Source organism: Arachis ipaensis, chromosome B04, assembly GCF_000816755.2.
Source record: "Arachis ipaensis cultivar K30076 chromosome B04, Araip1.1, whole genome shotgun sequence".
Taxonomy (NCBI): Eukaryota; Viridiplantae; Streptophyta; class Magnoliopsida; order Fabales; family Fabaceae; genus Arachis; species Arachis ipaensis.
In genome coordinates, this window is record NC_029788.2 from 128,154,318 (window position 1) to 128,172,841 (window position 18,524).

Consider the following 18,524-nt stretch of genomic DNA (forward strand, 5'->3'; position numbering starts at 1 on the left):
ACTTTCTTTCTTGGCCTCCAAATTAAACAAACTCCTAGTGGTACTTTTATTCACCAAGGAAAGTATGCAAAAGAACTTATTAAAAAGTTTGGTCTAGAAAATTCCAAATCAATGGGTACACCAATGCATCCTAACACAAAACTTGAAAAGGATGATGATGGCCAAGATGTGGATGAAACAAGGTATAGAGGAATGATAGGTTCACTTATGTACCTTACCTCCTCTAGACCGGATATTGTTCAAAGTGTGGGTGTATGCTCAAGGTTTCAATCTCACTCAAAAGAATATCACCTTACGGCTATTAAGCGCATCATTAGATACATTAAGGGGACTTGCAATTTTGGATTATGGTATCCTAAATCTGATGACTTTTGTGCAGTAGGGTTTTGTGATGCAGATTTTGCGGGAGATAGAGTGGATAGACGGAGCACATCCGGCATGTGTTGCTTCCTTGGAAGCTCACTCAACATGTGGTCAAGCAAGAAGCAAGCCACAGTGGCTTTATCCACAGTTGAAACATAATACATTTCCACATCTGCATGTTGCTCTCAATTAATTTGGTTAAAAACACAATTAGAAGATTACAAATTAAAGATCAATAGTATACCCTTATTTTGTGATAATATGAGTGCTATAAACATTTTAAAAAATCCTGTTCTGCACTCAAGAACCAAGTACATTGAGATAAAATATCATTTCATTAGAGAACATGTGCAAAAGGGTACTATTGATATTCAATTTGTAAAATCTGAAGACCAAATTGCTGATATTTTTACAAAACCCCTCTGTGAAGACAGATTTTGTACCTTAAGAAAAAGTTTGGGAATGTTTGATTTAAGTTTCATTGATAATTTGTGAATATTTGACTCTGTTCAGTTTTGTCTCGTAGGTTTGAACGAGATAAAAATAAGGGCATGATGGAAGAACTATGATCAAGGGGGAGGCAACGCAGAATTCAATTTTTATGGGCCCTACCTAATAGTTTTTGACCCTATCATGACAGTTTAGTTAGTTCCTCCTTCTTTGAAAAATAAAATCACAAAATCCCTTGGTTGTCTTTTCAAATCTTGTTGGAAGAAGCATGTTGTCAAATCAAATCTTTCCTTCCAACTAATCCCTTGATTCAAGGAAACTCCCTTTTTCAATTTTTGAAACCCCCTTTGGTTAATAACCGCGCCATAATGGTCATTAACTTCCCCATCATCTCTTTCCAATCAACATTTAATGCCCTCTAACCTCCCTCCACTCACCACACCTTCGGGCATCACTTCATCTTCCATCCCCATTCTTTTCGTTCACCATGAAAAAGAAAACAGCACTTAGAAGAAGTGGCCGAACCCTCATTCCAAAAAGTCCACCTTTTTCATCACCTCAAACTCACACCCATATCCATCTTCATTCTACATCCTCTTCTACTCATACACCCCCTCCAAAAAGACCGAAACTATGCGCCGGAAAGTCGTTGCTCAGAAAACTTCAGGGAGAGGCAAGACTGGAAAGAAAAAGCAACCGAGTGTTGAAGAAGATGAAGAGGAATCACACACTTCACCCCCTCCATCACCACCCAAAAAATCCACTCCACATGCAAAAAGCTCTCAGAAGAAGAAAAGCTTTGTGTTACATGACACTAGAGAACCTGCAAATTTGGAATCACTAGAGTTCAAGAACAAATTTCACAAAACTCACTCACATTTTGATCCCTCTCGGTTCTACTGCTGTGTCTTCTATGAATTCCACAAAGAGGTTCTGCTGACACGTCATCTCTGCCCCTCATACTTGGTAAATCTTGACAATCTGGCCACCAAAGGAATCAACTTCTCTTCTCTGTTCGATGCCCTGAAGTGGACCCCATTGGTTCACATTCAGAAACTTGTTTACCCAGGGCTGGTCCGGGAATTCTATGCAAACATGCGTTTGATAGATGGTTCAATTCACTCTTACGTCAAGCGTGTTTACATGACTCTCAATCCTCAAACCATAAGCGCTTCTCTTGGGTACGAGGATGAAGGACCAAAAGTTTACATGATTGATAAATGGGATGATCTAGTTGGAGTTGCACAGCAAATTGTCTTGCAACACATCTGTGCAAATCTTTCTGGATTAGATGGATTAATCCCAACCCATCGAGCACTTGGTCCTGGGAACTCACTATTGCACCGGATCATCACTCACATCCTCACTCCACAAAGTGGTTCTCACCATAGAGTAACAGTTTCTGACTCCATTATTCTCTTTGCCCTTATTACTTCTTCTCCAATTTCATTTGCTTATATTATGATATGTCATATGTGGGAAGCAGTTAAAAGCACTAAAAAGGCTAATCTTCCTTATGGAATGTTCTTCACATGTATCTTTGAGTATTTTAAGGTTGATTTATCTAATGAAGTTGTTAAAAACAAGGTCTCGACGATTAAAGGAGGAGGAGTTTCGGGTAGGAAAAGCAAGCGCTCAATGCCCTCCGAGCCGTCACTCAGCGATCTTGAGAGCGTCCCCCTGAACCTTCCAAAGTGACTGCATCAATCAGGGAAGTTCTTAATGAATTTCTCAACATGTCAAAGTTGATGGTTTAATCCCACAAGGCTGCCCGGAAGTTGGCATATGAAAATGAAAAGGCCTGGAAGAAATGTCACGAAAGGGTTGGCTTCATGATTCAAAGCTTTGAGGATGAGATGGGGACAGAGGATAACGAAGATGATTCTGATTCAGAGTTCAATCTTTCTGATGATTGATGACTGTTTCTTTGTTTTATTTGATATTGGCATTATTAGGCTCAATCTTATTTTGTAGAGGCATGACTTGATACTCACTGCTCTATAACACTTTGATACACTTTTGTTACTTTATTATGGATATTTTGTTGTGCTGTCAATACCTTTCTTTGCAGGTGCCCCTTGATGACAAAAGGGGGAGAAAAAAGGTTTCCAAAATTGAAACTGAAACAGGGGAAATTGAAAACTGAAACAGGGGATGAAATTTTTCCAAAATTGAAATTGAAACAGGGGAAACTGAAAACTGAAACAGGGGATAAAATTTTCAGTTGAAAATTCATGATCACCCTTGTTAAAAAGATGCATGTTGATATTGCATTTGTTTCACTGAGTTCACTGCTGCTGGAAATGCATTTGACATTTGGTTATGATATATGTTTGGCAATGCACTTGATTACATGAATGCCTGGTTGTTGATGAATATGCATGTTATATTGAATATTTTGAATTATCTTAGTAAAATATGTTTACTATGTTTATAATACATTCTATTTACCTTGAAAAATTGATTTATGTTGGATTTATTTTTGGCAGTTTCTTTAGCTCGTAATGATGAAAATTGCTGTGTTTGAAAAGATTAAATCATGATTGAAAAATATTTTTCCTACCAAGAATGCTCTTATTTATTTTTGAACAGCAAGTCTTCTGCCAAAAATAGATTTTGATTGATTATGGTGAGTTTGAGCAGAAAATCAATTTATGATAACAAATGAGTTTTGATTATCATCACACTCTGCTCATAAATCAAGCATTCAACATTTCAAAATAAATATGTTGAATAACATTGTTACTTGAAACTTGATTAAATTGTTACAGGTTAGTGCTTCCCTTGTAAAAATGGTATATATTAAGGGGGAGCCATGTGACAATTAGAAAGGGGAGAAATTCAAATTCAAAGGGAGTATTCTTTACTCAATCTTTAAATTTCTTTCCATTTCAATTTTAATAATGTTTGTCATCAAGGGGGAGATTGATGAGTTTGAAAAACTCCAATTTAATTTTGATGATGAACAAACATCATTGAAATATTTAATTAACAAAATTATTAATTTGATTTTCATTTAACATATGTTAATTAATAATTTTGTGATGCAGATCATAATTGGGCCGAAAATTATTCCATCTTGGATAGCAAGCCAAGGATGGAGCGCTCGGATTGATGGAGAGTGATGACCAAGGAAGGACTAGAGGTAATTGCATGTTGGGTTTTGCATGAGTTATCTCTTCTCTCTCTCTGGCCGAACCGGTTGCATGTGAAGGAAGAAGAAGTTAAGCTTGGATTTTGGTTTCAAATGTGGAAGCTTCCCTCTTCTATAAAAAGAGAGAACAGCCACTATTTGGAGCAAGGAGTTAGAAGTAAGCAGTGAGAGTGCAAAGCACAGGATTCTCAGAGCTACCTAAGCTTATAGATTTTCTTCTCCTTCAATGTATTCTGTTTTGTATTTTTCTGTTTAATTTTGTCATGTCTTGAGTCTCATGGAAAAAGATAAACAGTGAGGTTTGTATGAAAAAGCCATAGAGCGGAAAAAGGCCGAGAGTGCAAAATTAAAAGAAAAAGCCATAGATGTCCTTAGAGTTCCTTTGTTCATCTATGTTGTGTTTCATGATTTTGTGGGAATCCCCTTGTAAGTTGGGTTAGCACTTTACAGTTTGTAATCAAGTTGATTATAGTGAAATTCCATCATTGTTGTGATGGAGACTGGATGTAGGCTGCATTGCACTTAGCAGTTGAACCAGGATATATCTGGGTGTAATCTTCTTTCTCTACTACTCCATTTCTGTTTCTACTGCACAGGAGCTAAAACAAAAAATTATCTCGTGCCAAGTGACGAGACAAAAAGAAAAAGTCTCGTGGCTAGGGACGAGATAAAAACAGAAAAGTCTCCTCAAAGTTCAGCAAGTGTTACCAAGTAAAAAAAGGGGGTTAAGATTCAACCCCCTTCTCTTAGCCACTGAAACCATCATAAAGATTTCCAAAATTTTCTGGAATAGTTCCATTGAAATCATTTTCACTCAAATCCAAATATTTCAAGGATAAGAGACTTCCAAATTGTGGAGGAATGTTCCCATGAAAAGAATTGGATCCCAAATGAAGGTACAATAAATTAGTGAGGTTTGAAATTTGAGGAGGGATTTCTGCAAAGAGGCTATTATATGCGAGATCAAGATATTCCAAGAAGAGCAAGTTGCCAAACTGATGGGGTACTTTTCCTTGGAAGCCAGAGTGTGAAAGATTGAGGTATCTCAAATGGGTTAAAGAGGCAACAAAGATAGCAATTGATGGGGTGAGATTGAAAGAAATGTAACTAAGATCCAAATAGTTCAAATGATGCAACTCAGCCAGTGCTGTAGTAATGGAGCCAGCTCTTACAATATGATCAGAAACATGAAGATCAAGCTTCAAAACATGGCCTGTTTCATTGCTACACTGGATGTGTTCCCAGTTACAACACTCTTTTTGATTGTCTCCGTGTCCCCAAGAAGAAAGCCAAGCATTGTTGTTGAGATGAAAACCGTGTTTCAAAGCAAGTAGTGCATGCCTTTCACTCTCTATGCACTTCACAGTAACGTTGCCAATCATGGGGTTTAATGCAAGTACATGTAACACTGATATGTGCATGAAGAACACAATAAAGACATAATAATGAAATGCCATAGAAAACCTTGGATTCATGGTAATTGTGTAGCAAATGGAAGCGTGTATACATGAATGAAAGAGGAATGATTATTTACAAGAGCAAAGGTCAGTCATATATTAAGCTTAAGCTAACCACCTATGTGTCAAAGACTAGTCCAAAATTGAAGACATGAAGAATGGAGTTGAATTGATCAACGCGGGTTAACTAATCTATTCTTAATATATAAAAGTAGATACATAGGTTTACCCACATTATTTCTAAGTTATTTCTCTTCTTCTACTAACGCCATATCAGCACCAACGCTTACTTGACAAAATTTTAGAATCCACCACTCAAATCTTGTCAAATTAACTTTTATTTTCACATAAAACACAAAACACAACTAAAAAACACAATAAAAACCAACAAATTAACTTTTTCAAATCAATCCTTATTTCTAAAACAACAAAAACACAAATTAACATTTACCCTAACAAAAAGCTCTCAAAACCAAAGAGCTTATTACCTTTCTCAAATCCTCACCCTCTTAGCACCTCTCCGTACCAAAATCTTATTTCCTCCATCTTCTTCCGGTCCCATCCTATTTCCTCCATCCTCTTCCGGTCCCATGAGCCATTATTTTTTCCTCAAAACAAATTGTACATCGCGATATCCATCTCCGGCGGAGCCGCATTGCATAAATTGCAGAAATCAAGGCAAACTCCATTCCTCTTCTTGCGGTTTTCTGCCAGAGCTCGATTTTGGGTCTCAGACCAACATCACCACTCGCCGCCGTCAACGTAAGAAATTTGTCTCGGATATCTTCCTAAAGATTTTCAACTTTGCCGTTTACTCTTCTCATTGTTCAATATCATTTTCAATAGCCCTATTTATTTGTTATAAATAATAACATTTTAATTGTGAACTCATTGCAAGTAGCACAAGTTTATGTATTCCTCTTTTATAAACGGTTCTGTCCAACAGTCACAACCAAAATTAATGTGCATTTAAAATTATTGCTTCCTATATACTACATTTTCACTCAAATCCAAATATTTCAAGGATAAGAGACTTCCAAATTGTGGAGGAATGTTCCCATGAAAAGAATTGGATCCCAAATGAAGGTACAATAAATTAGTGAGGTTTGAAATTTGAGGAGGGATTTCTGCAAAGAGGCTATTATATGCGAGATCAAGATATTCCAAGAAGAGCAAGTTCCCAAACTGATGGGGTACTTTTCCTTGGAAGCCAGAGTGTGAAAGATTGAGGTATCTCAAATGGGTTAAAGAGGCAACAAAGATAGCAATTGATGGGGTGAGATTGAAAGAAATGTAACTAAGATCCAAATAGTTCAAATGATGCAACTCAGCCAGTGCTGTAGTAATGGAGCCAGCTCTTACAATATGATCAGAAACATGAAGATCAAGCTTCAAAACATGGCCTGTTTCATTGCTACACTGGATGTGTTCCCAGTTACAACACTCTTTTTGATTGTCTCCGTGTCCCCAAGAAGAAAGCCAAGCATTGTTGTTGAGATGAAAACCGTGTTTCAAAGCAAGTAGTGCATGCCTTTCACTCTCTATGCACTTCACAGTAACGTTGCCAATCATGGGGTTTAATGCAAGTACATGTAACACTGATATGTGCATGAAGAACACAATAAAGACATAATAATGAAATGCCATAGAAAACCTTGGATTCATGGTAATTGTGTAGCAAATGGAAGCGTGTATACATGAATGAAAGAGGAATGATTATTTACAAGAGCAAAGGTCAGTCATATATTAAGCTTAAGCTAACCACCTATGTGTCAAAGACTAGTCCAAAATTGAAGACATGAAGAATGGAGTTGAATTGATCAACGCGGGTTAACTAATCTATTCTTAATATATAAAAGTAGATACATAGGTTTACCCACATTATTTCTAAGTTATTTCTCTTCTTCTACTAACGCCATATCAGCACCAACGCTTACTTGACAAAATTTTAGAATCCACCACTCAAATCTTGTCAAATTAACTTTTATTTTCACATAAAACACAAAACACAACTAAAAAACACAATAAAAACCAACAAATTAACTTTTTCAAATCAATCCTTATTTCTAAAACAACAAAAACACAAATTAACATTTACCCTAACAAAAAGCTCTCAAAACCAAAGAGCTTATTACCTTTCTCAAATCCTCACCTTTTTAGCACCTCTCCGTACCAAGATCTTATTTCCTCCATCCTCTTCCGGTCCCATTCTATTTCCTCCATCCTCTTCCGGTCCCATGAGCCATTGTTTTTTCCTCAAAACAAATTGTACATCGCGATATCCATCTCCGGCGGAGCCGCATTGCATAAATTGCAGAAATCAAGGCAAACTCCATTCCTCTTCTTGCGGTTTTCTGCCAGAGCTCGATTTTGGGTCTCAGACCAACATCACCACTCGCCGCCGTCAACGTAAGAAATTTGTCTCGGATATCTTCCTAAAGATTTTCAACTTTGCCGTTTACTCTTCTCATTGTTCAATATCATTTTCAATAGCCCTATTTATTTGTTATAAATAATAACATTTTAATTGTGAACTCATTGCAAGTAGCACAAGTTTATGTATTCTTCTTTTGTAAACGGTTCTCCAAAGCTCGATTCTGGGTCTCAGACCAACGTCACCATTTGGCGCCGCTAACGTAGGAAATTTGTCTCAAGTATTTTCCTAAAGATTTTCAACTTTGCCGTTTACTCTTCTCATTGTTCAATATCATGTTCAATAGCCCTATTTATTTGTTATAAATAATAACATTTTAATTGTGAACTCATTGCAAGTAGCACAAGTTTATGTATTCCTCTTTTGTAAACGGTTCTATCCAACACTCACAACCAAAATTAATGTGCATTTAAAATTATTGCTCCATATATACTATTGATTGCAATATTTCATCATCAAATTATAAATTGTTATTTTACATGTGGAGTACTTCTTCCGCAATTTATATTTACGTGTTCCTCTTTTTCAAATTGTTATTCCACATGTGCAGTATTGCTTCCACAATTTACTTAGAATGGATTATCATTATTTGACCATGTCTTATTCTCTTTGTTGTAGAAGGATTTGCAGTGGTAATGACAGACCGGATGAGATAATACCTAAAATTGTTAGATGAAAATCAATCCATCACTATTTAGTAAAATATTTAAAAAAAATTAAAACAAAAAACTCTTATATATTATTATTCAATTGAAACATCAAGTATTAATTAAATGCAATAAACATACATTAAAAGTGTCATAATAATAATAATTATAAAAAATTTCAGTTACAAATATTCAAATTCTACAATTTATACATATTAAGACTCTTACTACTCTTCATTTCTTAATTTCTTATAATAATTGTAAAAAATTCTTTAAATTTAATATAACATTTTTATATGTTTTTCATTCTCATTATTTATTTTTTTCATTATTTACAAACAAAAAAATCGCAAGAAAAGATAAAGTGTAGCCTTTAATGCAAATCGAAAAATGAAAAAACAAAAAAAAAATACAATTTTGTATAATTCTAATATAAATAACTTATGTCTTTTTTAAAAATAAATAAATTCAAAATCTATTTATAATATGTTCTCTAAAATATTTTTAATATAACATTTATTAAAATATACTATATAATATAAATAATCTACCTCTCCACTAGATTAAGACCTGCTATATATTAAGAGCTAAATTAATTATATTATATAATATAAATTTAAAATATTATATTAGATTAATAATTAAATTAGTTCTTGAAAAATAAGGTATTTTTTAAATTCGTCCCTTAAAGAATTTTTCAATCAAATTAGTCCATTAAAGATTACGAATTAATTATATCTATCATTCAATTACTCTACTCACAATTTTCGTCGACAATTAATAATGTAAAATGTTAATTGATGGTATACATGACACATAACATGTTGAATTAAACGTTAACTAAATATGTTTACAAAAACCAACCAATTTAATCACTAGGTCATATTAGAAATAGGATTCTTGTAATTGGGGAAGATGACTAAATTAATAAATTTTCATAAACATGTTTGGTCAATATCCAATTAGACATATCAGGTATTATATATGTTATCAATTAACGTTTTATCACATCAATCTTTGAAAAAAATTGTTAATGGAGTGACTAGAGGACAAATATGATTAATTCTCAATCTTTGAAGGACCAATTTGATTTTAAAAATATTCAAAGAATGAATTTGAAGAGTGTCTTATCTTTGAGAGATTAATTTAACTATTAACCCATATTATATTATGGATGAATTAATAATATGTAAATTAATATTGAATTTAAAAGTTAATTTATAAATATGTATGTAAAATTATTGACGAGGCATAAATACAAAAAATAATATAACATAAATGAGTAAAGCTATGGAACCAAAAGCATATCAGCCAAAACCCAGCTAAATACCTTTAGATGAATTCAAAATCTCTACGAGTTAATATATATGGATGTTTCTTCTACTAAGTATCAGAATGTTTCTTTTTCATATTAAATGGATGTTCTTTTATATATTTTTCGAATTTTTTTGTATTGCAAATGTGAATGTCTCTATTTCTTTAAGAATTTTATATTTTTTTAAAAATTTTATAGATATTTAATTATTTTTGTTAAAATATAATTAGATGTTTCTTTTGTTAAGTATTAGGATGTTTTTTTTATTTTTCTGTAATTGTTCAAGGACTTCTTTTAACTAAGATCAAGTATGTAGTTTATTAAAAGGACTCCTAATATCTCAAAATAATTGCGTACAAGGTAGAATCTCTTCATACAATGTGATGAAATTCCAGAAAAGAGTGTGTCCAAACACAAAAAAAAACACATTCATAAAGAATCAAAAGAAATATGAATACAACCTCCCACATCTGTCAACATCCATACCCTTTAACTACTAGTATAATAACTATCCCTAGACCCTAATAAAAACAAAACCCAGTACACACTGATTCCAGCCCCTTCTCACTTGAAGTCGCATTGCATTCTACTTATCACCAAACATGTAATGCTTCACATAAAACCTTGAACGCAACAGTGAGAGAGAGGGGTTTATGTGTGTGATTGTTGGAGGTGGGTAGGTTAATGTGAGAGAGAAGAGGAAAGTTTTTATAGGTTTTAATTAAGTTTACTTAATCAATTTAAAATTTTTTAAATTTTAAATTTAAAAAATTTAAAATTAATTAATTATTAATATAAATTAATGTAGTTTTGTTTAGTTTTTAACTAGTAACCTCTTGGTTCTATATACTTTTCCTTTCGTTATACCATTATTTGGCACTAATATAGAGCATACAATTCGTTAATGGAAATAACTAACGCATCACCAACATAAATTCATTCTATTATATGTTAGTATCAACTTTTATATAGATATACAAATAGATAGATAGATATCTTGCGCTATATTTCACGTGATGGAAATGATACAGTTGAAAAGTGGAAACCACCACGAGTGTAGTTTATTTTTTTTTTTTATGGAAAAAATCAATACAAAATTAAACATAAAAATGATGAGAAGTTGTGAATATTCCTTCCAAAAAAAAAAGAGTTTTTAAATAAATGAAGAAAATTTATCAACTTCAATTGTCCTATAGTTAAAATTTATCTCCTCTCATTGTGTTTCTTGAAATGTTAAGAGGAAACCAATGCTTTTTGAAAGCTTTTCTACTTTCTTTTTCTTTGAAAGAAGAAAATATTAATTTTATATGAAAATGGTAAGCATGAACTGAACAAAAACAGAACTACCACAAGTCCACAATAACTAACACTTAATATCGTTCCTGAAAATAAATTACAGCAATAAAACAAAGGCCAAGTTTTACAATCACACCAATATAACAAAACAAACACCCTGCAGCTATAGCAGAAAACCTAAAAAGAGGGCTAGAATATGCAAACATAACACTTATTATATTAACTGCATCTCTAAATGTTATTGGTCTCCTTCCAAATGGATACACATGCATGAAGATTCTGGCTGTATCACAAACAAAGCTACTCTTTTGCCTGAAAGATATGACAACATTACATGTTAGATAATATTCAAAATATATATGTGTAAAAGAGCAGAACTATACATTTAAGTAACATAAATGCAATCCATATCCCATAAACATATATTATAATACAAGAACAAGTTCACATGTTTACAATTGTATATATATAAAGACTAAATATATAATAAAAGAGTCTGCATGTATAAAAAGTGAAAACAGTAAACACTCTCTTGAGTATAGTTTAGGCTTAGTTTGGTAAAGCTTTTACTTTTCAAAAGTAGCTTATAAAAGTTAACTTTTAAAAGATGGCTTTTTAAAAGTTGTAGCATTTATGTTTGGTAAATCAAATAAAAAATAACTTTTAATAAACATAAGCAACATCAATTGTGTTTGGTAAAATAGCTTTTAAAATTCAAAAATACTATAATAGACATAAATGCAAGCATTGAATTTAAAAATTAGTTAACATATGAGGTTACATGGCTTGGGATTCGGTGGTCCCAGAACGTTTGGACCACTTAGTGGTCCCATAATAAAACATGTTTTTTAAGTTTTTTTAACAACTGCTACATAATCCTTTAACTAATTTTAATTATAGATTGACCCCATATATTTTATATAATTATAAGGGGTCAATTTATAATTAAAATTAGTTAAAGGACTATGTAACAGTTGTTAAAAAAACTTAAAAAACATGTTTTATTATGGGACCACTAAGTGGTCCAAACGTTCTGGGACCACCGAATCCTGAGCCACTCTGTTTTCGAGAGCTGTTGATATACTTAGGCTTAGTTTGGTAAAACTTTTTGAAAAGGTGCTTGTGCTTTTTAAAAGTTCAAACTCCTCATTTTGTGTTTGGTAAATAAAAAAGATCATGTGCTTGTGCTTGCAGCTTTTAAAAGATCGGAGTACTTTTAAAAGCACCTAGGATAGAGCTTTTCAAAGTTGGCTTGTACTTTTCAAAATTTAAAAGTTTAATATAACCTCGTATGTAACCTGGCTCAGGATTCGGTGGTCCCAGAACGTTTGGACCACTTAGTGGTCCCATAATAAAACATGTTTTTTAAGTTTTTTTAACAACTGTTACATAGTCCTTTAACTAATTTTAATTATAAATTAACCCCATATATTTTATATAATTATAAAAACGATTTTTTATTTTATAAATAATTAATTTATCATAAATCTATCATGTTCATTAACAATCAAGAACAAAAACAATTTGTTGGCCATTACAATCGATTAAAATATTAAAGTTGATTCGTCTCGTTCGCGAGGAATCATAAAATTGTGTTTTCTGCGAAAACCAATCGATTGGAATAATGAATCAATCGATTGGATTACAGTTTACCACTAAACAATCGATTGAAAATTGCCAAAAATATGATTTTCGCATAACTCAATCGATTGGTCATACGATCCAATCGACGATGAATAAAAATTGGATTTTTGTAATTCAATCGATTGTTTAGAATTTCCAATCGATTGAATGCTTCAAAACAACCTGGGTCTCACCAAATTCAATCGATTGCTTTTGTGACTCAATCGATTGAATTTACCCAAACAATATGAATTTGCCAATTTCAATCGATTGTAGTGTGTGTGAATTCAAATTCAATCGATTGAAATAATAATTCAATCGATTGGAACATAGGCGTAATACATTGCGTTCCAATCGATTGAATTATTATTTCAATCGATTGAATTTGAATTCACACACACTACAATCGATTGAAATTGGCAAATTCATATTGTTTGGGTAAATTCAATCGATTGAGTCACAAAAGCAATCGATTGAATTTGGTGAGACCCAGGTTGTTTTGAAGCATTCAATCGATTGAAAATTCTAAACAATCGATTGAATTACAAAAATCTAATTTTTATTGATCGTCCAATCGATTGGATCATATGACCAATCGATTGAGTTATGCGGAAACCATGCTTTGGCAATTTTCAATCGATTGTTTAGTGGTAAACTGTAATCCAATCGATTGATTCATTATTCCAATCGATTGGTTTTCGCAGAAAACACAATTTTATGATTCCTCGCGAACGAGACGAATCAAATTTAATATTTTAATCGATTGTAATGGCCAACAAATTGTTTTTGTTCTTGATTGTTAATGAACATGATAGATTTATGATAAATTAATTATTTATAAAATAAAAAATCATTTTTATAATTATATAAAATATATGGGGTCAATCTATAATTAAAATTAGTTAAAGGATTATGTAGCAATTGTTAAAAAAACTTAAAAAATATGTTTTATTATGGGACCACTAAGTGGTCCAAACGTTCTGGGACCACCGAATCCCAAGCCAAACAGAGTAGCACTAGAGAACTTGAATGAAATCAATCCACTTATACAAAAACACACTAAAACATGCACTCTTAAACCAAAAAACGTGAATAAAATATATAAAACCAAGCTTCACACCCATATATAAATATCCAATTTAGAAAATATAAACAGAGTGATACGAAAAAGCATTCTGTCCAAACTTCATCAATTCGCACCTACAACATAATTTTTAACCATGGAAATCCTTAGAAAAAGTGATACTTATTCTCAACAACATATCCACTTCAAACGGATAACCATGAAGATCTTCTTGCATCAAACGAACACATGTTCGGTAAAATACAACATATGTTTGTTAGGAACTAATATTATAAGTAAGCTACTGTTTTAACTAGGAAGTAATCAACTAAGCTATGTTTTAACCATTCAAAAATCAATAATAAATGGTTTATTTGGTGTGTCCAACTTAAGGTTTCAACTATAATAAAGTACATTTTAACACTACTATAGTTTGTTTCGTTTATATAGATCAGATATTAATTTTTTTGGTATACCAATATTATGAATATAACAACTATATCAACAATAACAAAAACTAGAAGAAATGAAAACGGTGCATACCTTCATATTTGAGATCTGATCCTTTTCAGCTTGGCCACCTTGATCGCTGTAAATACATAGAGCTTGTCATAGACATCACTCAACAACTTGAAATAAGCATATCTCCAAGATTTCTTCAAAATCAATGAGAAGCAAACTCCCCAAAATGCCATAACAAATCCAGCAGCCATAGCAATGTAGAACCCCTCGCTTACAAATTGTTCATCATCATCACCATCAGCATCATGTTCACTGATCTGGTGACCATGAATGGGACAAGTATTGTTGAGGGGAGCACCACAAAGTTTTGGATTTCCTGCATAATCAGAAGCATCCCTAGTTTGAAGTTGCGTGCCAAGTGGGATTTCTCCAGATAAATCATTGTATGACAAGTCAAGAACACTGAGACGGTCAATCTGAGCAAGCTGTGAAGGAATTGTTCCTGACAAATGATTTCTGGATAGATCAAGAAAATCTATTGACTTCAGCTGTCCAATAGTTGGAGGAATTTCTCCACTGAACAAGTTTCTTGAAAGATTTAAAGAAACCAAGCCAATAAGACTCATCATCTCAGTTGGTATTTTCCCTGTTAACCTGTTGCTGGAGAAATCAATACTTCTCAACAATCCCAGGGTGCTTCCATATTTTGACATTTTTCCTTTCCATATGAGTGATGTGCTATCATTATAAATTATGGAAACTTCGGGTCCATAGGTAGAACCGTTATGCACGTCAGTCGTGATAACATTATTATGATAGTCATCGGTAATGGTTGCATTTGAATTTGCTAGAGTGGCCATAGCAGAAAGATTACTTATGCATTTAGGTATATTGCCAGAGAGAATATTGAGAGAAAGGTCCAAGACATGGAGTTCATGAAGATTGCACATGCTTAATGGAATGTTACCATGAAAATGATTGGAATGTAAGCTAAGTACAAGTAGCTTTGGAATATTATCTCCAATCCAGCTTGGTATTGTTCCTGACAAGTTATTACCTGCAACATCAAAAACTTGTAGTTGTGTGCAATTATGCAAGGATGATGGTATCTCTCCTGAAAAATCATTGCCTTCAAAGTGTATTGACTGGATATTTGTTAAAGACCCCAAAGATTTTGGCATATTTCCATAAAACTGATTATTGGATAAATCTAGGACGACCAATAACTCAGAACTCCTCCAACAATCGGAAAGTTCTCCTCTAAGGTTGTTGTTTGACAAATCCATAAATCTCGTGTATTTGGATGAGTTTGCACATAGAAGAGGATTTGCAATTGAAAATCTGTTATTGGACAAGAAAACATGTTCAGCAGTTGAAAGGAATGCTGGAATTGGGCCTTCAAATAAATTGAAGCTCAAATCAACTGAAAGACCTTCGAGAGAAACAATAGCTGGTAGAATTTGGCTTTCAATTTTTCCTCGAAGACGGTTGTGAGAAATATTCAAATTCAACATCTGAGGAAGGGGTTCCCAAAACCAATTAGGAACAGTGCTAGAAATTCCAGCATAGGAAATATCCAAATCCCAAATATAAACCTGGGTCTGAAGCCATTTTGGAAAGTTAGGCCCCAAATTGCAAGAAGCCAAGTTAACGACACTTAAATTGAAAGGGGGAACCCAATCGACGCTAACATTAAAAACAAATGCATTATGAGACAAATCCAAAGTGTAAAGATTGGAAAGTCTTGAGAAATGAGCTTCAGATATCAAACCATGCAACAAATTATTTCCAAGGCTTAAGTCACTTAAATTGGATAGTTGTCCAATACCTTCATGAATGGTTCCACTTAACCTGTTGTTATCAAGTCGTAACACTTTCAAAGATGAAAGCTGTGAGAGGTCAGGGACCATCCCCGTAATTTCATTCCATCCCAGATCCAAGATTTGTAAGGGTTTATGAGCACAAGGAGAAAACTCTCGAATATATTCATGAAACTCCCCTGTCAAGTGGTTCTTCGATAGGTGTATTTCTACCAAATTGCAACTATGAAACAAGGATACAGGTATTTGGCCTTTGAGCTCATTATTTGCAAGATTTAACTCCTCAAGGGAGCTCAAGTTGTCCCCGAATGTTTTTGGAATGGTTCCTGTTAAACCATTATTATTCATTCTGAGAGTAACAAGGCTACCAGTGGAATTCATTAACCAGGGGAATATCAAGGATGCATCCCTTGGAGAGTTGTTAGAGATATCCACATATGACAGAGAAGTGGAGAAATTAGAAGGGGATGCAAGTGATGAAGTGAGCACCGAATCAACAAGATTGCAACCATGCAAGTCTAAATATTGAAGATGAGAAAGGCTACTCACTTGTTGTTGCCAATTGCTGGCACCACTTAGATTCATCCAAGGAAGTGAAAGATACCTCATGGTTGAAAGCTCAGATAGCCATTGTAAATCAGAACTTAATGACATGGTTTTGTCCCAGGCATAATACATAGGATGGAGGTCAAGATGCTGTAAACGAGAAAGGTTTTTGAATTGACTAGGAATGGTTCCGGTGAATGCATTTGCACTTAGATTAAGATGTTCCAAGGATAAGAGATTTCCAAGTTGGGGTGGCATTGTTTCATTAAGGCTATTATCACTAAGATCCAAATATTTCAAGGATGACAAATTTGTGAGTTGAAGAGGAAATCCTCCAACCAGATTATTGGAACTAAGATCAAGGTACACTAAATGAGAGAGATTTGACAACTGAGAAGGGATTTGTTGCGGAGGATCAAAATCATTCCCTCCTAGATCAAGATACTCGAGGAAGATCAGATTTCCCAATTGAGGGGGTATGTTTCCACCGAAAAAACAATAAGAGAGACTGAGATGTGTCAAAAAGGTTAAAGAGGCAATGAAAGGAGGGATAGATGTGGTGAGAGTAAACTGAATACCGCTAAGGTCCAAGTAGTTCAAATGATGTAACTCAGCCGTGATGGGCTTATGGAGCCAGCAAAGTGATAACCATGGAGATCAAGCATGAGAACATGACCAGTTACATTGCTGCACTTGACGCCTTCCCAGTTGCAACACTCCTTCTGCTGCTCCCCATCTCCCCATGAAGACGGCCAATCATCATCATCGGTCAGATCGAAGCCACGTTTGAGAGAAAGCAGAGCTTGCCTTTCACTCTCAATGCACTTCACGCTTGGCACCACCACTGCACTGCTGGTCCATGCAAGTACCTGCACCATCAACACCGCATAAACTACACCATTCATCATCATCACTCCAACCACACAATATTTCAAGTGAAGTTGTTGTATCATATCATATGTGTGTGCTCAACAAAATAAGGCCATATTTCCAATTTATAACAACTGATTCAAATTAACAAAATAATCAACGCGTACGTAGGTTATACTCACAAAATACATAATGAGGACAGCAAATTCCACAAAGACTAATTCAAACCAAAGATATATACTAAATCTAATATAAATAACTTGTCCAGTGTGGCTCAAATGCTTCCACTCACTCAACGTACTCTATACTCACATCACTCATGACTTCAACTATTGACTTAACAAGTCAGCTTATTATGTTCATCACACTAGCTATGAATTATTTATTGTTAGTTCTTTCTTAAATATTTATTATGAATAAAAAAATTAATAATATTACGTGATAATATATAAGAGATACTTTCGCTTGCTTATTACTCCAATTTCAATTTGAGTGCTTTAATTAGAGAATTCCACTCATGAAATCAAATTTCAAAAAAGCTTTCCTAGTTTGATGTACGTTGCATTATATGAGAGACTCAACAGTCAACACCAAACATATATTCCTAGAAAAATTGGCTTTCTTATCTCTTTCAGTGGGTTGTGGACTTTCGTGAATATTTCGAACCGGGTAACAAATAAATAAGAGAATTTGTAGTTGAAGTTGACACAATGATCCTGCATTTTGTACAAACACTCGTGACATTCATCTCCACTAATTTTACGTCAATTTTCTGGTTCAGAAATGTTTAGTAACCAAAGAAAAACCATAATTTATTTTATTTAACATTTATTAATTGTTGTGACAATTAATGAATGCTAAATAAGATAAGTTGTGGCTATTTTTTTATCTTCCTAACATTACCGTTTTTCGATTATGCATAAGCTTAAGTCTTCTCTAACCCTTATTTTAGTAAAATTTTTATTTTTTAAAAATAGTTTATAAAAATTAATTTTTAAAAGATTACTTTTAAAAAAGTATAACA

General features: G+C 33.5%; 2 protein-coding genes across 3 annotated transcripts; both read right to left on the reverse strand.

Annotated features, from left to right (window-relative positions):
• LOC107637307 (LRR receptor-like serine/threonine-protein kinase ERL2) lies at positions 2,866-7,732 on the reverse strand. Its single transcript, XM_016340736.1, has 5 exons — positions 7,588-7,732; positions 6,418-7,022; positions 6,050-6,212; positions 4,728-5,375; positions 2,866-2,933 (listed from the first exon to the last, which is right to left on the reverse strand). Exons 1-5 carry the CDS (start codon positions 7,730-7,732, stop codon positions 2,866-2,868), a joined length of 1,629 nt encoding a protein of 542 aa, XP_016196222.1.
• On the reverse strand, positions 11,155-17,583 carry LOC107637308 (probable inactive leucine-rich repeat receptor kinase XIAO). 2 transcript variants are annotated; one of them, XM_021122050.1, is made up of 2 exons: positions 14,346-17,583; positions 11,155-11,399 (listed from the first exon to the last, which is right to left on the reverse strand). In XM_021122050.1, exon 1 carries the CDS (start codon positions 16,886-16,888, stop codon positions 14,348-14,350), a length of 2,541 nt encoding a protein of 846 aa, XP_020977709.1. In that variant the 5' UTR covers positions 16,889-17,583; the 3' UTR covers positions 11,155-11,399; positions 14,346-14,347. The 2 variants fall into 2 exon arrangements, with proteins under 2 accessions (XP_020977709.1, XP_020977708.1); XM_021122049.1 differs by having other exon boundaries at positions 11,155-11,428; positions 14,346-17,582.

Bases quoted from the DNA above. Each gene is read 5' to 3' on its own strand.
- LOC107637308 (XM_021122050.1), bottom strand. From the start codon at position 16,888: ATGCCACCCCAACTTGGAAATCTCTTATCCTTGGAACATCTTAATCTA.
- LOC107637307 (XM_016340736.1), bottom strand. From the start codon at position 7,732: ATGCAATGCGGCTCCGCCGGAGATGGATATCGCGATGTACAATTTGTT. The intron at 6,213-6,417 runs GTATATAGGAAG...GAAAATCTTTAG, and splicing joins TGGATTTGAGTGAAAATGTA to GAAGATATCCGAGACAAATT. The intron at 2,934-4,727 runs GTTTCAGTGGCT...CCCCTGTTTCAG, and splicing joins TTTTGGAAATCTTTATGATG to TTTCAATTTTGGAAACCTTT.